General features: G+C 38.2%; 1 protein-coding gene across 6 annotated transcripts in view; it reads left to right on the top strand.

Moving 5' to 3' along the window:
* LOC140467299 (chemokine-like protein TAFA-5) overlaps positions 1-22921 on the top strand; it is a 343804-nt gene that overhangs the window by 61670 nt on the left and 259213 nt on the right. For all 6 annotated transcript variants that reach the window (XR_011955393.1, XR_011955392.1, XR_011955394.1 and 3 more), the window contains exon 2: positions 19620-19769. Coding sequence is in view for 3 of the 6 variants with exons in the window: in XM_072563566.1 (XP_072419667.1) it covers positions 19620-19769 (150 nt within the window). In the remaining 3 variants the exon portion in view is untranslated. The remainder of the gene's footprint in view (positions 1-19619; positions 19770-22921) is intronic.

Raw genomic sequence — 22921 nt, 5'->3', positions numbered from 1 at the left:
CTAAATTATCTACCTTTCTCCTTAGACTGTGCCCCCCTGATTCTTGACTCCTCGGACATCAGGTGTATCCTTCTTGCACTTACTGTGTTTAGACCTGTTTGGATTTTATAGATTTCTTTTAAACTCTAGTGTATATAGTCCTAACTGATCTAATCTTGTTTCACATGTCAATCCTGACATCCCAGAAATCAGGCAGAACATCTGTCTTCCAATAAGGAGACCAAGGATCCACACAATATTCTAGGCATGATCTTTCTTTCTCTTTTTGTCTCTGGATTGTAACAAATACGTTACAAATTATTTCTCCAGTAGCTTGTTAGACTTCCTTCAGCTAAAATCACATCACATGCTGTTTGGATTCACTGTTCAAAATGAATTTCAAACCTCTAGAAAAAGTCAGACTGTAGCAGAACTTAAAATCTGCAATCCATTTTTCTCCACTTTAGAACACAAGTTCTGAAATAACAACAATATATTGTTATGAGGTCGAAAGCAAGCATGTTCACTTTAAAATAGTGTTTCTGAACTTTGAAGCAAAGTTAAAGTCCAGGCTCAGCTGCCCGAATGGAAAAGCTGGGAAATGAGCTGTTCCAAAATAGATACATGTAGCAATTGGCTATTAAAGGGATACCTGAGTGTTAGTTGCTGTTTTGATGACAATTCGAATTTAACCAATTAGTTTAAATTTACGCTCAGGTTACCAATTGAGGTTGGTCCAATGTTGTCAAAACAATTAATTCAACGACAGGGAATGATTTGGGTGGTATAAAAAAAGCGGGCATTTTGAAAATTAATCAGGCAACTGCCATCAAACAGCAGAGCAAGTGCTGTTCAGCTGGAGAACTAATTGCCCATCTCAAATCTTGCTCTCAAAAAAATTAGAAGTCACTCTCTTTCAAAGATGCCTCTTCCTATAAAACATATTCACAGTAAAAAGAAAGAAGACCCAGGGAGATCAGGAGATGGAAGATTGAAGATAGTGGAGAAGATCAAGATTGTGTGTCAATAACTTAATGTAATGTTTAATAAGTGTGTTATTGGAACTGCATGTTTATAGGATTATGTTCAGTTAAGGGAAAGACTGTGTTTGGTTTGTTAGTAGTTTTGTTTAGTGTTCACTATCAGAATTAGGAAAATAAATTGTTTTTTTTTTAAATAGTGGAAATTAGGAGTTCTCTGTCACTCTCTTGCACTTTTAACAGATTACATGGTGAGCTTTTCTGAGTGTTTGGTTTTAGTTAACAAAGAGGTTCGACCTCCATGCCGTAACAATATTATAAACATTCAGCGTACTAAGAGTGAGACCATTGTAAGTCAATACTTTTGAGTTATGCTAGATTTACTTAAATATGCATGACTCTTTTTAAAAATATTATCAGTGGTCATTACAAAGAGGTGTACAACTATTTGCAAATAAATCAGTGGCTCCAGGAATTTTCTTCATCTCCTAATCTAATAATAAGTGAGTTACAGTGATGACAAAGAATGTGCTTATAAAGCTCTTTCTTAGGCACCATCTCATTATCCGAATAATAAGCGCCTATGCTATAATAAAATTCTGCTCCATTACAAGAATTCAATTGTCTGTTTAGTGTAGAATCTACCTTTTTAACTATTTTGTTTGGCTAAGATTTTAATGCACACCAGTACAACTTTTGTGATGCTTTTAATTCTATTATCTTCTCGGTCATCAATACTGATTCGTTGCCCTGGGAGATATCCGTTTTCTGTTAGTCTTTAAACTTTGTTTCCTTATTGATATATGCAAATTTAAAACTCTAGTGCATACAAACAATAGTTCAAATATTAAAAGCCAATTTGTTTATGTAGTAACCTTAATTAAATGCAAAGGAAAAAATGAACATGGCAATTTTAATTAGGAATTTAAAACATTTCGCTTCAACCTTGCTGCCATTCTATCTCTTCCTTCCCTTGCATCTCACTCTTAATTTTATTTATTTTGATGATCTCTAACAACTTTATAGTTAATGCACCATCTCCGATTTATTTAAAATCTTATCCACAACCTGTACAGCACCAAGGTTCAGGCTTCAACATCTGTATATGACTTGCTCTCTGGTGAGAAAAAGAAACTGGTGAAATAGTAAATTTGTGTTAAGGCCAGATTGCAACTAGTTCATCAGCTCACTGCAGATAGGAACTCAAATGACTTAATTGTGTCTTGAATACAACTGTGCATTCTTAAGGTAGCATTCAAAGAAAAGAAAATAAAGTTCAGAATGAAAGCCATGAAAACAGCTTATTCTTGTAAGCATTCACCTAGTCATTGATACCACTACTTCATTGTTTGAGAGATTTGTACATGTAAAGCAGAAATAGTTCTGATTTTGGCAGCTTTTATGGTAAACTCATGCTAATGAGTTATCAAGAGTTGAGCAAGAACTAATGTGCACATGTATCTCAAACTACACAATATCATGAAATATGACAAAAGGACCAATTCTATTATTGTAACTCCTCAGTGAATTTGAGATTTAAATAGACGAATAAGTGGGACGAGGAGACATTGAGCCTTGCTGCAGACAATACAGAATGCGAGCATTCTGAAAATGATGTGAAATGACATTCTGAACCATTGCTGTTGTAATCTGCTCCCGTACTGATGGATGCAGGTACTGACATGATGAGTCAGATGGCAGCTCATTTTAATAGGGAAATTGTGGTCCTGTTTATTGCCAAGAATCAGTGTGTGGAACTTTCAGGAAAGTTGTCAATCATGCTCTTGCAACAAATTAACAATTAGATTATATCCCAGAAACATTTCATGTCCAAAGTTTTACAACATAGAAATAATAGCAGTGCATCAACACTTTTCTTTACTGTAGTTAGACTTTTCTGGCTGTTTTAGAATAGTATGAGTCAGTGTGTCTTTCCACATTCTACCTGTTACAAGCTATCAGACCAATGGAATCAAAGCCCACAGGCAATATTTTATATTTCTGTGGGGCTAGAAGGTACAAATATATTCCTCTGGGCTTCATTAAGCCAGCCTGAACTGCTGACAATCCAAATAGCTTCCCAGCTCCCACCATCTCCTGAGATTAATTTACATGAGCCCCTGCCCACACCTATTTTCAACTCCAGGGACCCATAAGCAACTGCTGGGCATTCTTTGGGAGATACCATGCCCCAATTTCTCAGAAGACCACAATTTGGGTACTTATCTGCCATTCAATTCACATTGCATTTGTAGAGTTCTGTATATATTTTCAGTGCTAACCATTGAGCCACTGTGCCCCTAGTTACCCGATAAATAGTTTGGATCAGTGTTGAACAATGCATTGAGAAATGTTTCACCCATTGTAAAGATGGAGAAATTAGTGGTAATTAACCATATCCCACAAAAGGAGCATAGACACCAATCTTCATTTTTGATATGGACTTTCTTTAATCAACCAGTTCAGACCCATGTCTAAGGTTAGTGGGACTTGAACCTGGAACTTCTGTCTCAGAGATAGAAACACAACTACTGTACCACAAAGCCCATGCTTACGTTAGGTTCAAATTTTAACACCCATGGTGGAATTAGAAATCATTTCCCCAGAGAATTAATCTGGAGTTTTGCAGCATTAGTGAAGTGCTAACACTCATTACACAATTGCCACCAGTTGTCTTCAGTAGTTATATAGTTATATAATTGGTTTTATATATATCTAAAGGGGCACCTTGCAAGTATGGAACAAAGTGAGAGGGCAGGTCTCCCTTGAATTATTGCATCTAATAAGGGAATTGAACCCATGCCTATAGGTGTCATTTTCCATCACACTTTAATCAGTTGAGCTAAGTGAACCATCCCTGTGCTGTATAATGGCAAAATTTTATATATATCCTAAATATAGAGTCAATAAATATGATCATGTGTGACTTGGAGCTGGGGTTCTCATGTTAGGTGCTAGGTGATATGCTCCTAAATTGTGCATTTATGGGGTACTACTGAGTTGCTTGGTAATTGATTGCAGATTAAGCAGCTTGTTTTATGTGTACAGTTTGTGCTGCATTAAATTAGATATTGGTCAGAACTTCTTAGCAGTGTATCTTGTAGATGAATCTGAAGTCGCTGGGTAGTTAACCTGGCTTTATTCCTGTTTTCTATTGGGATTTTGGTACAACTGAACAGCCTGATTGGCCATTCTAGAAGTTACATGTTTGCTCGACTGCGCAAAGACAGTAGATTCACTGGCCTTAAGGAGATTTGTCAGCCATTTAGGTTTTTACAACAGTGATCTCTCCAATATTACTGCTGTTTATTTATTCCAGATTCATTTGATTAACTAAATTCAAAGTTACAAACTATCATGGTGGGATTTGAACTTGAATATCTGAATCATTAATCTAGGTCTCTGGATTGCTCATCTAGAATCACAGCCACTATATTATCTACTCAATTGAAATTATGAATGACGTTACGAAGATTCCATTATCCTGCACTGGATCACATATTAATATTGTGTTTTATCTCCAAGTCCTGTAAGATAGAATATTTTCCTGCAATTAAATGAGCATGATTTGCAACCATGTTTACTTTTACAGGGACACATCTATTGTTTATAGAGTCATACAGCATGGAAACAGACCCTTCAGTGCAACTTGTCCATGCTGACCAAGTTTCCAAAATTGAAACTAGAACAAATAGAATCTGTACAGTGTGGAAGTAAGCCACTGTGTCCACACCAACCTTCAATAGCATCCCACCCAGGACAAGCCCATCCCTGTAACTCCACATTTCCAATGGCTAACCCACCTACCATTCCTGGATACTATAGTGAATTTAGCATGGCCAGCCCACCTAACCCATGGGAGATGCCCATGCAGATATGGAGGATATGCCAACTCCACACAGACAATTGCCTGAGGCTGAAATCAAACCCAGGTGCCGGGTGCTGAGGCAGTGGTGATAACCACTGAGCCACCTTGCTGGTCCTAATCCCACTTGCTTGTGCTTGGCCCATATCCCTCTAAGCTTTTCCTGTTCACACACCTGTCTAAAGGTCTTTTAAATGTTGTAACTATCTATCTACCACTTCCTCTGGGTGGCAAAATGCTCGATTGGAAGCATCTACATGAATTCAATTTACATAATCATCAGTTATCAAACTGAAATTGCAAATGGGTTTCATTGTAGTCCATTCACAACTTGATCTGTGCAGAATTCAGAACACAATGTAGAACAATATTAAATAGCTGTTCGTAAGTATGAGAAAATATTTATATTTCTGATCTTTAAAATTACACCCCAGTAGGTTGCCAAAAAGCTCTAACAAATGTATGCAATTTTTAAAATGGTTCCTTACTATTCAGCCATTAGATTACTTTACTTTCCATCTATCTCATTAATTTCCAAATACAGTGCATCTGGATTGTTTTGCTTTGTTTTTCATGTTCCCATTTATTAATATTCAGCAGCTGCAGGGAAAGTATCCACTTTCAGTACATTACCATATAATTGATGTGCAGTCATAATCTATTTATGCATTCATCTTTCTCAAGTTATATACACATTCTCAGATTTCTAGACTCTATGATAAAAAGAAAATTGAAAGTTAAGGTCAGAGGCATCTTATCTGATTCATGCAACTATAGAATTAGTGAATCATTTTGCAAAGACTAAATCTGTTTGACTCCAGCTTTCTTCTGTCTATATAATTTACTACATAAAACTTATTTTTTTCTCAATAACCATAAAATCTTAGATAACCAGTTTAGGCTACTATGTTGTACTGCTATCCGGTCTATTTCTTAATAGCATGTGAGATCTTGCTGTTGATGTAGCAACTAGCTGCACTATTGTATCGATGATTGCCATCCGAATGAGTTTACCATCAGAATAGCAAGATTCTAATCGGTTCATTATGATCTGTATGATTCAAATGCAGAATCGTCACATCCTAGGAAGAAGATTACACAAAGCCCATATGAGATCAAGTCTAATGTAACATTTTATTGGAATTCATTGACAAACTAATATTTTATTGTTCCTGAAGTGTTAATTTTTGATTGACTTCATTGTGATTATATTGTCTTGCTGCAAACTAGGACAAAGTAGATTTCAACACACTTTTTAAAGGCAGTTAAATGATCAACTGCTTTATTTTGTAGAGTTTATGCAGAATTGTTACAACATAGCTTTCATGAAGATTGATCCGAAGAAGTACTATCTGTTGTAATAAGAAGTTAGTTGGTCATGTAATACTTACAGAATTATTTTGTAATGGAAGCCTGAAAGTGCATTTCACAACTGAGTATACTTTGTATGATTAATTGCTACATTAACAGCTTCTGGGCATATTGTGTGAAGAGTATTCATTATTATAATTTATTCAATTAGATTTCCCCAAATTTAGGATGCTAATTATCTTGGAATAATTTCACTGCTAATTGTTAATGCTTTTTTAAAGCAACACATTTACAATTCATTTAGGTCAAGGTTAGGAAAATCACTTCCTGGGCAATGGGAGTAATTGACAAGTTACTATGTCAGTGGTGTTAAAAGCTGCCCTTGTTGGGATGAATGAGTTTGTGGCAGTGTTGCTATATCTGGCAATTAAGTGATAATTAATTGAAAAGTGAAAATCTCAGATTGATTGATTGGTTGTTTTTGATCAAACCCAGGGTTGCATGAAGACAAAGGTCAAACTTGCTTATGCTCTGCCTTTGAGTCAGTAGAGAATAAGGAAGTAGGGAGGGGTTTAAACTAAATACTGTGGGCGAGAGTTCAAATGCAGAAAGACGAGTCATACCACAAAGTAGAGAAAAGGTAAGGCAGGAAAGAAGTAATATGGGAAGGGGGGGGGGGTCAAATGGCAGGATGTGACTGAGAAAAGAAAAGCGAGAATACATTAACAGTCAAGACTAGATATTAGAACAATAATTAAATTTAAATGCCTAAAGCCTCTGTGTCTGAATGCATGTAACATTCATAACAAACTAAACACATTCTTTGCAGACATTGAAGTGAATACATATGGTCTCAGCCATTATAATGATGTAGTTGCAAGATGGCAAGGATTGGGTCCAAATACCAAGACGTATTCAATAACTATAGGAAGATAGGGTAAAAGTGGAGGGATAGCACTGGTACTCATGGATTGTATTATTGTAATAGTTAGAAATCACCTTTTTTTAATTTTAAGGAGATCAGGATGTAGAATCAGTTTATGTTGTAATAAAGATGAGAAAGAATTCATGTGTGGGAGTGGTTCACAGACCTCAAGCCTCCCCCCACTCCCCCCCGCAACCGCGACAGCTACCCCAAAGTGGTGCAAAATACACAATAAATATTGAGTGCTCATGATAAAGGGATTACTGAGTTTAGATTAGATTAGATTAGATTACTTACAGTGTGGAAACAGGCCCTTCGGCCCAACAAGTCCACACTGCCCCGCCGAAGCGTAACCCACCCATACCCCTACATCTACATTTACCCCTTACCTAATCTACATATGAACTGGAAAAATGAGATTGGCAATGATAGAACGAATCAGGAGACCATAAAGTTGAGAGAGTTCCTTTGAGCAGCCTGTTCTGGAACTGACTAGACAGCAAGTTTTATTCTACTTGGTATTGCATAGTTAGACAGGGTTAAGTAGTTCCCTCAAAATACAGGCATCATTAGGCAGCAAGGACACAATATGATTGAGTTTTGCATCTAAAATAGAAGCTGAAGTAGATCAATCACCCTTGAGCCTGCTCATCCATTCAAAAAGGTACTTTTATAGTTTGAATTCCACATTCCCATCTACCATTGATTAACATTTGAGTACCTTTTTGAGTAGCCTGACTACTAATTTTAAAAATGTGCTCCCTAGTTCTGGATCTGAATCTCTTCTGAATCATCCCCAAAGAGTAATGGGATGTAAAAGTAAAGATATGGATAAGTATAGAAACAGGGGGATGTGGGTCAAACACAGGCATATGTGTCTAGAATAGTTTGCAAAACTTAGCATGAATGAGTTGGACTAAAGGGTCTGTTTCCGTGCTGTATGTTTCTGTTGTGCTATAGTTATACAGGACATTAGTGAGACCACATCTTCAATATGGTGTACAATTTTGGTAGGAGAAAGTGAGGACTGCAGATGCTGGAGATCAGAGCTGAAAATGTGTTGCTGGAAAAGCGCAGCAGGTCAGGCAGCATCCAAGGAACAGGAGAATCGACGTTTCGGGCATCAGCCCTTCTTCAGGAAAATCCATAAACCTGACGCCAACTGTCACCGTGACATTAACCGCCTCAACTTCTTCACCCCTCTCACCCACTCCAACCTCTCACCCTTGGAACGTGCAGCCCTCCACTCCCTCCGTTCCAACCCCAACCTCACCATCAAACCAGCAGACAAGGGAGGCGCAGTAGTAGTTTGGCACACCGACCTTTACACCACTGAAACTAAACGCCAGCTCGCAGACACCTCCTCCTACTGCCCCCTTGACCATGACCCCACCTCCCACCACCAAACTATCATCTCCCAGACCATCCAGAACCTCATCACCTCAGGGGATCTCCCATCCACTGCCTCCAACCTCATAGTCCCACAACCCCACACCGCCCGTTTCTACCTCCTGCCCAAAATCCACAAACCTGACTGCCCCGGCCGACCTTCCTGAAGAAGGGCTGATGCCAGAAACGTCGATTCCCCTGTTCCTTAGATGCTGCCTGACCTGCTGCGCTTTTCCAGCAACACATTTTCAGTACAATTTTGGTAACCTTATTTAATTAAGGATGCAAATGCTTTGGAGATGATTCAGAGGAGATTGATATCTGGAAAGAATGGGTTGTCTCATGAGGACAGGTTGGGCTGACTGTGTTTGTTTCCATGAGAGTTTAGAAAAGTAAGGGATGATGGTTGAAGTGTATTAGATCATGAGTAGACATGAAAAGGTGTATCATCTTGTGGGTCAGTCCAGAACTGGGGATCATATTTTTAACATTGGTATTGCCGTTTGTAGTATAGAGATGTGCAGAGATCCTTTCACTGCAAGTTTGGAACTCAAAGTGGCGAAAGGGTCATTAAATCTTTTTAAGGTGGAGACAGATTCTAGTAGATGAGGCACTCAGACATTATCGGGGTAGATGGGAATGTGGAATTTGAAACATAAACAGAACAACCATGATATTTCTGAATAGTTGAGCAGGCTTGAAGGAATGAATGGTCTCCTTCAGCTTCTATTTCAGATGTTCTGAAAGAAAGACACTGTGCTTCAAAGAATCACAAAATAATGATTAATTGATCAGTAAGTGTGTGTATATAAACAGACAGATGTACTGTCTATATAAAACACGAATTTTCTCCATTATGCAAGATTGATCCAGACAATGTTTTTTGACAATCATTGAGGTTTTGCTATTTTTAAACTGATTTTAGAACGGGTTGGAAAAGCAAATCTGGTGCAAACTATTTCCATCAATGAACATTGCTTTCTTCCATATTCCTCTTATTATCAAATGATTACTCACTATAATGTTGAAAATTCCAACTTAAATTAACTGTATTTCATAGGCAGAAAATAGTCAATTAGGTTTTCTAAGGATTCATTCATGATTCTAAAATTGTCATAGAAAACTGCTGGAGTGGAATGGCCTCAATTTGTGTTGTGAGGCCCTTGATGTTCGATGGTGTTCCCATCACTGAATACCACACTATCACTACCTCGTTACCATTGACCACAGCTGAAGCAGACTAGACATATAAATACAATGGCTATAAAAGTAGATCACAAACTAGGAGTCCAGCCATAAACAAGGCAAAAGTCAGGAATGTGATGGAATATTCCCACTTGCCTGGATGAGTAATGCCTCCAGTAATACTCAAGAAGCTCAATACCCTCCAGGACAAAACAACTCTCTTGGCACCACATCCACAAATATTTACTCCCTCTAGCACTGACAACCAGCAGCAGTGTGTGTCATCTACAGGTCACTGTAGAAATTCACCAAGGCTCCTTAGACAACACCTTCCAAACCCATGACCCCACTTTTAGCTAGAAGGACAGGAGTAGCAAATAATTCTGAGTGCCATCACCTGCGAGTTCCCCTTTAAACCATTCCCCATTCTGACCTGGAAACATATCACCATACCTTCAGTGCCACTGGGTTAAAATCCTTGAATTCCCTTCCAACAGAATTATGGGTGTACCTACAGCACATGGACTGTAGCTTTTCAATCCGCACTTCACCACCTCCAGCCTCTGGGGGGCAATTTAGAAGAAAATTACAGAACATAGAAAAGAAGGGAACCGGATTTATCCTTCAGGAACTTGAAGAAACAAATGAGCCTGCTGTAGGATATACTCCGATCACTGGTTGGAGGACAGAGCAGGGCAGTATTGAAGAGATATTGAAAGAGGGTTGTATAGTGGACTTGAATGCTTCAGCAAATTGAAAAGAATGAAATGCAATTTACTCCATTGTGATAATCAGAATGTTGTTTGTGAATCAGAGTGGGCTGTTCTGCTTATGTTGGAGAGGGAAGAACTGGAAGAAAGGGAGTATACATGAAATTCACAAAACATAGCCGTAGGTTCAGAATTCAAATCAATGAATAACTTTTATTCTTCAAAGTGGGATTGAGGCAGTCACTCTCATGGCCGGAAGAGTGGAGGATTTCCTTTTTGTGAATGGGGCAAGCTAGGAGTGGGAAGCACTTATAGTGCGAAATGCAAGGATAAGAATGTGCCTTTATCTACATTAATTGTTTCCTACTAATGTTCTCTGTAGTTATTTTTAATGAAATCTCTCAGAAGTAAATTAATTGAAGAGTTACTTTTGCCTGAGAGGAGCAGTTATTTATTTTTAACTATCTGGTTTGCAGGTGTAGTAATTAAAATGATTTATGACAAAAATCCACATGCATTTTTGTTTTGGAGATTTCATAACTGATGCAAAATGTTTTAGGGCAGAATAGAGCCTCCCTAAGAACATATGTAAGTTGAGGAATTGGAGGCAGGCTGGTACAGGATTGCAGGCTAGCTATGTTGTTTGGAGCAGGCCATAGTTCATGGGTGGCTGAAAATTGTTTTATTGTGGCTATATTCCTTTTTAGGTTTCAAAAAACAAAAATTGGTTTCTGGTCAAATGTTGAACTTTCTGCAATGTCTTTGTATTGGCTGCGCTTCTCATTTATTTAAAGGTCAGCGTGCCTGGCCTGTAAAGATAGGCTTCTTAAAATATTACACATCATGTTGCTTTAATAATATTTTCATTGTATACATTTTTCTAGCCGGTTAAGCATTTTGCTTTATATTGGAGTGTTTTAAATTGAAGCTACATCCCTTAAAACCACATGGCTTTCCATCTCAATTTGTTTACTGCAAAATTGGAATTATTTCATGGTTTTGGTGAGATTCTTGAAAGCATACTGAGGCAGGCATAACTATACTTTAGCAATTAAGCATCCTTTCCCCACAATCTGCATTTACCAATTGTTTTTTTTTTAGCATGTTACGCTTTAAATATTTCTTCCTGACAAAGGATGTGACCACATAACTATGTCACCTGTTGAAGGTTGATCAACTAACAATGCGCATTAAGTGTCACCATGGTTATATATTAAATTTTATTTGGCACAGGATTTTTCAAAGTGACCATTGGTCACATGATAGATCAGCCATCAAGTGTACAGATGCATCAGGCAGATGGCAGTGGATCTATTCAAGGACCAACATGTTTGTCACTTTGTATGAGCCAGACATTAACTGAACAGAGCAAAGGAGACCCTAGTGCATTATTGGGTTAAGAGGCAAATGGGGATCAGGAATGAGTGGCAATAGCAGTTGAATGTATGTTGGCAATCTTGCTCATACAATAGTGTGCAAGCTCCTTGTACATATCTTTAGGTGATGACAGAAAAGTTGGAAATAATGACTGCTAGGTGTACATAAAAATGTTTGGACTTCTCATTCTTATCAAGTTAACCTTTGTGTAATTGAGAGACTTTAACAAAGGGAAATAAGATGATATAGTTCAGTCAGATTGGGTGCTGGATGGCTAAATCCATTGTGTCCCAAATATGGTCAAATTTGCTCCCCTCGAATATGAGGGATGGATGTTGGGGACCATAATGGAAGGAAAGATTGAACTTGAAGGCTGGAAAGATTTTTTTCAAGGGACTAAGGAAGCCAGAAGTGGAGTAGGGGGAGTCATTGAGTAACTGGAACAATAAAAATATGATGGTTGAGGACTAAATGTTAACTAGTTGGAAATGTAAATGTGCTACTGGAAGGAGTTCTGAGCAATATTTTCCCATCAAGAAAACTGGGAGGAATTTGCGCAAAGTATGAAGTACATGTGATGAAGGCTATATAGTGACTATCAGAAATGGTCTTTGCAATGCTAATGACCATAAAACAAAAGAGGAAGATGATGAGTTTTGCAATGATCATCCAGTTTGAAGAGGGGAGTATATTATGGAAGGAGTTACTAAGTGAGGAGGAAAGGCCAGTGAATTCAAAAGATGGTATTTGGAAGATGAAGCTGAAATCAGTCAAGATTAGAAGACACTCATTGCAAATACTGAAGGTGAAAAGGTACATCAGAGAAAAAGAGGATGCAGTTGGGAGTTTTGGTCAATGAGATTTTTTTTCTAAAATAAATGAACAATGTGTTGTGTGCATAAAAGGAAAAAGTGATGGAGGGCAGCATGTGGTGGAAAACATAACGGGGCATGCAGTTTTTTTTTCAATTAGAGAGCCAAGTTATAATCAAAGCATTTTCAGTACTAATGTAATCATTAACAATAGGTCATCAAAGTCAAGAGCCTTGTCAAGTGAACATTCTGAGAAGAAATATGAAAGGGCAAATGAGCAATGATGGGTGGGTTGAACAGGACAGGAAGAAGATTGGTGAGGTTAGTTCACTGTAATACACTGTACAGCAAAATATAGATCAATTCCAGTCACTGCTTCGGAGGTGGTGACAGACCTCAGACCCTGTAGGCCTCACCAGAAAGATTCCCTGGCTGGGTTAGTGGTCAGAAAGTCTGAAGGCAGAAAAACAATCAGATGGGAGAGGTATGGGGGGATTGGAGGGATGGATGTTGGTCATGCAAAGTACTTTAAAAAAATAAACAATAGGTGGTATCACTGGATAACAGGAAGGTAATGTGAAAAGAGGATTGAAGTTGTGGCTTTGGCTCCAGAGCAGTACTTTAAGTGTGCATACAATTCGAGAAATTGAATTTGGATTACATGGCCATCACAAAACTGAGCAGGAATATAGCTGTAAATGAACAAGAGTGGATTAAAAGTTGAGGCCCCAGGGTAGTTTGAAATCAGTTTGCATTAGTGTAAAGTCAACTGAGAAGTGTCTGGGAATGTTCCCATGATCATCAGATTTAGTGAATGCTGTGGAAAAGGACCCAGGAGCTGTTTGAGAGGCAGAACATCAGGTGGGGTAGATGCTGTCAATAGTCGGAATGTTTGAATATTAGTACATTGTTCTTCTGAAATTCAAATCTTCTTTTGCTTTAATCTTTTAGAATAGTTATTTTCCTGATACTTAGTCCCATTTGGCAGCTGCAGTTACCTTTGAACAGAGAATCTTCTACGTTCAGAAATGTATAACATTTTCTCCATGGGGAAGACCACTAATTCTTCCTTGTTACAATTTATTTCCAGTTTTGGGTTAATTAAATGACTTGAGCCTGCATGAATAGATTTAATGAATGTTTTATTCCTGATAGCAGTGGCATTGAGTACTAACATAGTGCTTTCAGTAAAACTGCACTCCTCTTTGTAATTGCATTTGTTTTGCATGAAAGTTGCATATTGAAGCATATAGTTTCAATGAAGTATGCAATATTTCCAGCAATATGTGCATATCCTTTGTGAGCAGCAAATCACCCACATGGACATCAGTTGAAACGCCAAGGTCAATGCCTGGAACAAGCCCTCATGCATTTAATAAGGAAATAATGGGCCTGTTTCAGCTCCCAATTTACTTGGAACACAGATGCTTTCAGGAAATTCGGATCAACGTGTGGACTTGCTAGTCTTTACATTTTTAGAAAAATGAATGTAGAACTTGAGTTGCAGAAGCTCTTCTCTTGGTTTAACTTCAAAGCCACGGACTACTGACTGCCATTACAGCCCCATTTTATTGCTATCCCCTTGGGATGCTTATCCGAAAGATGTAAATTGAAACATACATTTTCCTGAGCTGCAAACCTGTAAAACTGGAAATGAGACTAAATGACCTTGCACTTCTTGTATATTTCAAAATGAAGCCCCACTATGACTAATACATTAATTTCCAATTATTACTGTATTTTCTTTCTTTTTCCCTGTCTTCGAGTTGGCTGTGAGCTCCCTGGGATTCATGGCAAATGGTTGCAACTCACCAGCCAGATTTAAGTAACTGCCATTTTCTACTCTATATCATCTAAATGTTTGCTGCCTGTACCTTAAGCCATGCTCGTCCAACACCCTTCTACTCACTGACCTATATAAGCTTCAGGTTAAGCAATGCTGCAATTTGAAATTTTTAAAAAAATCCTCTTCCTTTGCCTTGTCCTGTACTCCAATTCTGGCTTCTTGAGCCACTTTCATTTCTAAGGCCCTAGGCATAGAAATTCCTTCCCTGTTCACCTCTACCTATCCCGAATTCTCCTTCCTCCTTTTAAAACCTTTTTCCATTGGTCTGAATTTCTGCTTCTAAATCTCGGTGTCAAATGTTTTTATTGTTATTCCTATGAAGTGCTGTGGATTGAAATACAAAGAGTTGCAGGTCGATGGAGAGACAAAATTGGCATTTCACATTGTGACCTTTCATCAGAATTTAAAAAAGGTGGGAATACAATATTTTGTTGAGGATGAGCAAATAAACACAGGGAAGATCTGGGATCAGGCAGAAGATGAGAAGACAGTTTGTGACAAAAGTATAGGTAGGACTGAGCCAAAGGGAGTGATAACAGGACAAGTAAAGAAACGATGGGCTTAGAGGAGGAGTGAATGACAGAGTAATGAAGTATCCACCATCCAAAATAAACATGAGAAAAAGAAGGTTGAGATCAACATAGGCGAAGGTAAGGAAATAAAATGGGACACGTCAATAGAGATTACAATTTGATGTTGTCAATATTGAGTCAGAAGGCTGTGAAGTGTTTAATTGTTAGTTGAGATGCTATTCTTTGAGGTTGTTTTGAGCTTTTCTGGAACATTAAAAAAAATCTGAAGGCAGAGATGTCAGCTGGAGTAGGATACATAATTAAAAATGGCAGGCAACTGTCAAGTCAGGGATTTCCTTAAACACCTTTAAATGTTTTATGTCAAATGTACTAAATAAATACAAGCTATTGTTGCATTGTTAAAAGGTAGGCCAAATTGAAACACAAGTGTTGGTTATCTGAATTATTAAAATGAAAGTTTTAGATTAAATGGATTATCACTGGGAGGGACAACAATATCTGAAGGAACACTTCCAATGTCTCAGACAGGGATATCTAACTAAGTGACAGGTAAAACTGTAATGTTCGGACACTATATAGAGTAATGATGAAAATAAAGGAGAATAATAATGTGAGGGATTAATTTAGTTCCAGGGTAGAGAAATAATTTGATCTATTTGCCAGAAAACAACTGCTGTTGCTCACTCAATTTGACTAGAAAAATACATAATCTAAATTGGAACAGACAGTACTATTTTCTGATACATCCACTTTCATTCAGCTCTATCGTTATGTTGCTGTTTCTTTCCTTATGCCTGCTATTCCCAATCCCCATCTGTTATTGTCACCTTGCCTGAGGACATTGCTACCAAATTTGAGATTGTTACTTTTGTCTTCAGGCCAGTGCTATTTTTAAGAGTACAGTTAACCGTTACTAACCTCCTTACCAATATAATTGTCATGAAAAATATCCAGGATAACTGAAATAGTAACACATCCACATATCCGACAGGCATAATGCATAACCTTTTAGGGATTCTAATGAAAAGATATACATATGGGAAAATACACTCACTGTATGAATGCTAACCACCTTCACTACTTGATAATTAAGATTTTCACTGTGCTGTACCCTGAACAATATTAAAAATATATATATAATGTGGGTCAGACATAGTGAAATTCAATTTAATGCACTTTTATAATTTATTTTTATGTTGCATGACTTGTCTGGTTTGTGACAGTTGACTGTTTCTGTCAGTTGTCATCTTCCTCATTGGTTAATGCTCTTTAGGAAATATTTTGCATTCCACATGGGTGAGCAGGAACTGGCAAATGGGCAGAGATCAAGCTGTTGGATGACCTCCTCCTGTGCAGTGTGCCATCTTCCAGTTGACCTTTTAGGTCAATTTGGCTGGCATACAAAATATGTTCAAGCTCCATTGAAATGGCTCTGTAAGGATTGCAAGTGGGACTTCCTGATTTATGTGCAGAAAATTGTGAAGCACTCAGTGCATCCATATGAAATGAATGATGAGCTTCTTCAAAGATGAGGATGCTCCTGAGCAGATAACAAGTGACAGCTTAAAGAAAGACCATCGATATTTTCACAATAAAAATGGATTTTTACTCTGGATTTCTGACTGTTAAGCATTTAATTTTGCTCAGACTTTTGTTGGCAAAACTCCATTGCTCCAATTAAAAATCAGACTGTAGGAACATTTAAATATTCTTGTATTTTTTTTTGGAGGAGAAAGAAATAAATGAAATGATTTGAGACCAAGCAGATTTAATTGCACCACAGGCAGTCTAATTTCAATCAAGCAGCTATCTGTAAAGGTTCAGATATGCTAAGCTTTCTAAGGAAAATTTGTTTCATTTAGAAAACAGCAATGATATAGTATGTGCAAGGACCTATTCTCTTGCTAGACCTTTTGGTAAACGTCTTGCAGTGATTACACTATTTTTCATGCATTTGTCACATTGGTGTTATTGGGGTGAACACTATTCGTGTGGAAACATGCCTTGAGGTCTAAACAACACCATTTTCTTTCTCCCCACTTCTTGCTGAACAATAAGTAAAAAAGAAGACAACATGAGTCCTTCAGGTACTTGTATTTTTGTTCAATGAAACGTTCTGAACAAAACTTTCCTTATGGGTTAACCAAGACACAATTAAATAGTAGTCTTCTGAGAATTGCAGCTGAGCAGAATTTTTCTGTCTTCTTCGCGGGCACGGTGGCTCAGTGGTTCATACTACAACCTCACAGCACCAGGGAGCTGGGTTCAATTCAGTCTTGGCGGACTGTCTGTGTGGAGTTAGTACATTCTTCTTGTGTCTGGGTTTCCTCTAGGTGCTCTGGTTTCCTCCCACAGTCCAAAGATGTGCAAGTTAGGTGGGTTGTCCAAAGTAAGTTGTCATTCGGTATATTGCCCATAGTGTCCATGGATGTACAGGCTAGACACGTTAGCCATGAGAAATACAGGGTTACAGGGGTGGGGGACATCTGGGTGGGATGGTTTTTGGAGGGTCGGTGTGAACTCAATGGGCCAAATGACCTGCTTCCACACTGTAGGGATTCTATAATTCTAGTAGTGACCCCCCACCCTCAGCAAGAATGACAGTTAATTTGAAATATTTAGTTGGGCCTGTTTCAGGACATCCTTGAGGTTTCCACTTCCAAAACCTCATTTAAATCTGGACCAAAGTCAAGATGTGCTGGTGTGAAGCACAGTGATATCAACAAATGGGTAAGGAATAATCACATTGAAGTCACATACAGCAAACTGGACAGTGAAAACCACTGAATTTGTTTACTTACAACATTAAATATTAAGATTAGGAAAATAATTATTAATTGGATAAAGATAGAAGTTAAAGATAAACTTCTCCAAAATACTTTTTAAAAATATGAATTTTTAACATCATTGTGGTGAAATTAGACATTTCAGAAGTAGTTTGTCTGCGTTAGTAATTGTGCTTAACAATAACTATAAACTTAGCTCATTAAAATTCAGAAGTCACACGACACCAGGTTATAGTCCAACAAGTTTATTTGAAATCACAAGCTTTCGGAGTGCTGTTCCTTTATCAGCTGAAATGACTTCACCTGAAAAAGGACCAGCAATATGAAAGCTTGTGATTTCAAATAAACCTGTTGGACTATAATCTGGTGCCATATGACTTCTGACTTTGTCCACCCCAGTTCAACATCGGCACCTCCACATCATCACTAAACTTCAATTACACCTCATTCAATAAGTTGTAATGTATTCGAGGGTTTTTACAGTGAGACTGACTAACATTAATTGCAATGTTTACAGTGCATCCTACAGAGGAACACTGATGGCAACATCTGACTTTCCACATTATCCTGATTTTCAATCAACTTCGAAATTTGCTGTCAGTTTCAATGAAATAATAGTGCCAATTGCTAACAGTTTCATCATTATTACCAAAGCAAAAGTATCCTCTGAGTAACTTCGAAAAAAATTAATGGAAGATCCATGATTACAGTAGTATTTAATACTTCAACAGCAACACACATCACTTCAGAAAATGACACACACAGGCTAATGGTACGATGCCCAGAAAGAAACCATAAGTACAGATAATTAAGTTTACTTACTGACCCCTAAAAGAAGTAATTTACTAAACAAACTTTCACTTATTCTAACTTTTCAATGCAAGTCAGAATCAACATAAATTAATATGTGATTCATTCAATATGAAGTATATATGGGAAGCAGATGCAAAGAGACTACTGTACATGAGTTGATAAGCAACCTATTTCCTCTGTAGATTCCCATTCCACCTTCCAGTGTTCCCCCAAGTTGACTTCTGATGGAAAGCTAGTGCTTCCAAATAAACCTGTTGGACTACAGCCTGGTGTTGTGTGATTTTTAACTTTATCCACCCTAGACCAAACACCGGCAACTTCAAGTCGAGTTGAATTCCAGTCTGTTTCCTTGCAGCAGTAAGTCAATTCTCCACAGCCAGCAGCTTTCATGTAGATAGTATTACACCTGTGCATTTTCCCTGTTTGGCATATTTCCTTTGGAATCTTTTCAGCTTCGGAATAGCTTTTCTGCTTCTCTTTATGTAGGTGTGATGCTAATAGCTTCCAAACTCCTGTCTTGCATCTTGCCAACATCAAGGGTATTTAAGTGGGTATTGGAAATGCATATGGATAATAATGTAGTGGTGTAGGTTAGATAGACATCAAATTAATTTCACAGGTTGGTGCAATATCGAGAGCTGAAGGGCCTGTATTGCGCTGTAAAATTCTATGGTCTATCTCCTCTTTGTGTCTAGCTAGCTACACACTTTCCATATCTCGATGTCATTCCTTTTGGTACAACTTCCCAGATCAAGGGTTGCCAAGTCACTTGGACTAGTACATCTTATTACCCAAGCGACTCTCAATTGATCCCCTTACAATGAATGCAAATGCTTAAAGATTTTATCAAATGTTTTTAAAACAATTACAGATTCATCACACATTTTAAAGTCTTTGTAAATTGTTGTCGTTGTTTCTTGTCAAAGCTCATCACACTATCTATAATTAGATTCTCAAAGAGGAAATACAATTTGCAATTTGAATATTGAATGAATCTGTTTTGTTTTCCTCCAGAGTGATAATTTTGTACATATAAGTCATGCCCCGGGGGAGGAGCTCAGGGTTAAAATCCCTCAAATTGATTCCCATATTGTATGTTTTATTCCAGGTCAACTGGCTGTGGGTACATGTGAAATAGTTACCTTGGACAGAGATAGTAGTCAACCACGGAGAACAATAGCCAGACAAACTGCACGATGTGCCTGTAGGAGAGGACAGATTGCTGGCACAACGAGAGCCAAGCCAGCCTGTGTGGATGGTAAGTGACGAAGAGGTGGAATGATGGGAAACCATTTGAACACGTATATGGCTTTGGTGTTTGTGAATAAGGTGCAGAATATGGAATAATTTTATTTGCTAATTCAGTAACAATTATGAATCCATTTTAATTAAAGGCCTTTTGGCCTAAGAAAGCACACACATTCTACGAGTAACTAAAGAATACCACCCCTAATTTTTTGCATGAAACTTTTAACCAAAGGACGTCAAATAACTGCCTTATCTCCTTCTGTGCCTTATTTAATAATGACAAGAAAGTATTTGTCACCTGAAATTTAGCTTGTTTGGCCCAATTATATAAAACAATCCCCCATATTGAACATGAAGGTAGAATTTCCCATTGCTTAACAATACAAAATAGGCAGTCTCACAGCAGATACCAATATTCAATCCATTAATGTTACCAAAACCAAATGTCTGGCTAGAAATAAAGGGTAGCCATTGAAATGTTTTACATTTTGCACTACCATAACACATATTTCTAATCTATTTTATGGTACTGAGTTAACAAATCTCTGTAAATCAGAAAGTAAGAAATCATGAATTAAGTTTATTGCATGAATAAAAGTGATGAATGAATGATTTCTTTATTGTCACTTGTATTTTACAATGAATGATACAGTAAAATACATTCAAAACGCCATTGCGCCATTTTGAATGGTTTAAGGATAAAAGCTATAACTGAGAGTCCTGAGCACTGGGCTGGCTTACCAAAACCATCTGCATCACTACCCCTCCTCCACTGCCTCGCTGCTCCACTGCCAGACCCGCCAATGTAGGAAATAAAAACTGAAAGAACTACGGATATTGGAAATCAGAACCAAAAGCAGAAATTTTGGAAAGGTCAGCAGGTCTGGCAGCATTTGTGGAGAGAAATGAGTCCAGTGACCCTTCCTTAAAACTGATGGTAGTGAGGAAATGGTTGGTTTTTGAGTCGAGTATAGTGCGGGGAGGGGTAAGGAATAAATGATAGATGAAGATAAAGTCCAAAGAGAGAGAAGAACACTTGGACAGACAAAGGAGTGGATACTGATCAGCCTGGGAGAATGAATAGCTAGTAATGGGGACAATTAGTGGCTAACGATGATGAGTAATAGCAGACCATGTGATAGTGTGTGAGGATTGGGAAAGGACAAAGGAGAAGGTACTTGAAGCCATAAAATTGTTGAACAGTATTGTGTCCAGAAGGCTGTTTAGAGTTACTAAGTGGAAAATGATGATGGGTCCTACGCTGTATCCACACTTGCTCTGCAACCAAGAGTCCCTGGCTTTGCTGCCAGACCAGGCGACTACCACTGTCTTGCCAAGAGTCCCTCTCCAGCCACCCTCTCCTAAGATATTGCCTTGCCAGTCACCATAATCCTGCCAGACCAAAGGGCTACTTTCCCATTAGAGAGAAACAACTGTGGTTTGACCTGAGGGTCACCATGCCTCAGTCAAAGGGAGAGGTTGAGAAGAGTCATTCATGGTCACCTTAGCTGGTGCAGAAATTAATTCTGCATTATGCTTTTGGCATAATGCAGAATTACAAACCAGGGGTCCATTCAACTGAGCTAACTGCCCCCATTGCAAGGATATGTTGATTGTAACATAATTAAACATCTCAACATCAATGTTAAAGAGTTGAGAAGATTTCTAGCTCAGGTTGAGGTTCAGGTTTTAAGTCTTTGTATTACTGCTTCTACTAAGAAGCCTGATATTGGTGATCCCATGGGTGTTCCATTGATTTGTTTGTAGGTCTTGTTAATGAAGGTGAAGTGGGTTGTGAGGCACAGGTCTACTTGTTTGTGGATGTTGTCCTTGCTGATGACGTTGGTGCTGTCTGGTATTTGTGTCCACAACCACCACCCAGTACACAAGAAATGTAATAGATGCTAATTGTAATTCTGAGATATGGATTTGCTATGATATTTAGCACTTCACAGCTACTGTGAAACTCGTTCTTTATTTTCATGTTCAATACATTATAATATTAGATCCTTCACTGTTGCTGCCTGGTTGACAGAGGTTGAGAGTTACGCAATGCTATTGTGAAAGTGCACTACGGTTTAGCTGTATCATTCTCACATCAAAACTTCAGTAAAAACTGAAGTTTGTTTTTGGCAGTTAAGTACACACACTGTTTTGTATGAGGTACAGTTTTCACATTAATGTTTACATTAATCTGTTTCACCCATTACTTCCAATGACTCCACTCCCTGATAACGAATGGTAAAATAATAAGTAAATATAGTGGACACAAATGAGTTAGCAACTATTCCTTGTATCGTGTGATTAGTTTTTAAAAATTGTTCTGTCTGCCTGTAATAGCTCCCTCCCATGCATCTCTCACTGTACTTCTGGTGCCTCTCTCCCCACCTCCAGCTCCTGAACCTATTTTCCTGATTCAAGGTACCTGTGCATTTTTCTTTATTCCAGTTTCCCAAGTGATTGCAATGGCTACGGCTTCATGAGCATCTGTCACAATTCTTGCTTCCAAATTGTCTCAAATCTCTAGCTTGATGAATGCTGGGAAACATCTCCCCAGTTCCATTTTGGGAAGATAGAAGGTGATCCCAAGAGGAATTTCACAGAAGCTAATATTGGATCAGTAACCTGACACTACCCCTTCACTATGTGATCATGCCTGAGCTGGGTTATCACCTATAAGAGCTCCTAATGCAGTACATAGCTTTGACAGATGTCCCATGTTTCCAAGCCAGCAAGCCTTTTTACTGGGTGCCTCTGGAAAGTCTTCCCAGAAAGCTGAGAGGTTGGGACCCAGAAATAGTCCATGTCCTCTATTATTAAAGTGCATAATGTATATAATATTGTTTCTAATTCTAGTTCCTTGTGTGTATTTATCAAATCACATTCTCTTTGTACCTGAGTCCAACTGTTAGAATGTAAGAGCAGGAATAGGCCATTTGGCCCCACATGCCTGCCCCACCATTCAACAAGGTCATGAGTGATCTGCTTAGGCCTCAAGTCTTCATGCCAGCTCCTCATCCCTCAACTTCCCAATTATTTCAAAAATCTACCTAACTCCTCCATATATACATTGTGATCCAGCTCCACAACTCTCTGGGGTGAGAATTCTAGATATAACAACCCACCAGGAGAAGACATTCCTTTCCATCTCATTTTTGAATG

Source organism: Chiloscyllium punctatum, chromosome 45 (assembly GCF_047496795.1).
Source record: "Chiloscyllium punctatum isolate Juve2018m chromosome 45, sChiPun1.3, whole genome shotgun sequence".
NCBI lineage: Eukaryota > Metazoa > Chordata > Chondrichthyes > Orectolobiformes > Hemiscylliidae > Chiloscyllium > Chiloscyllium punctatum.
The sequence above is the reverse complement of the archived record's forward strand: the minus strand, read 5'-3'. Positions and strand labels throughout refer to the sequence as shown.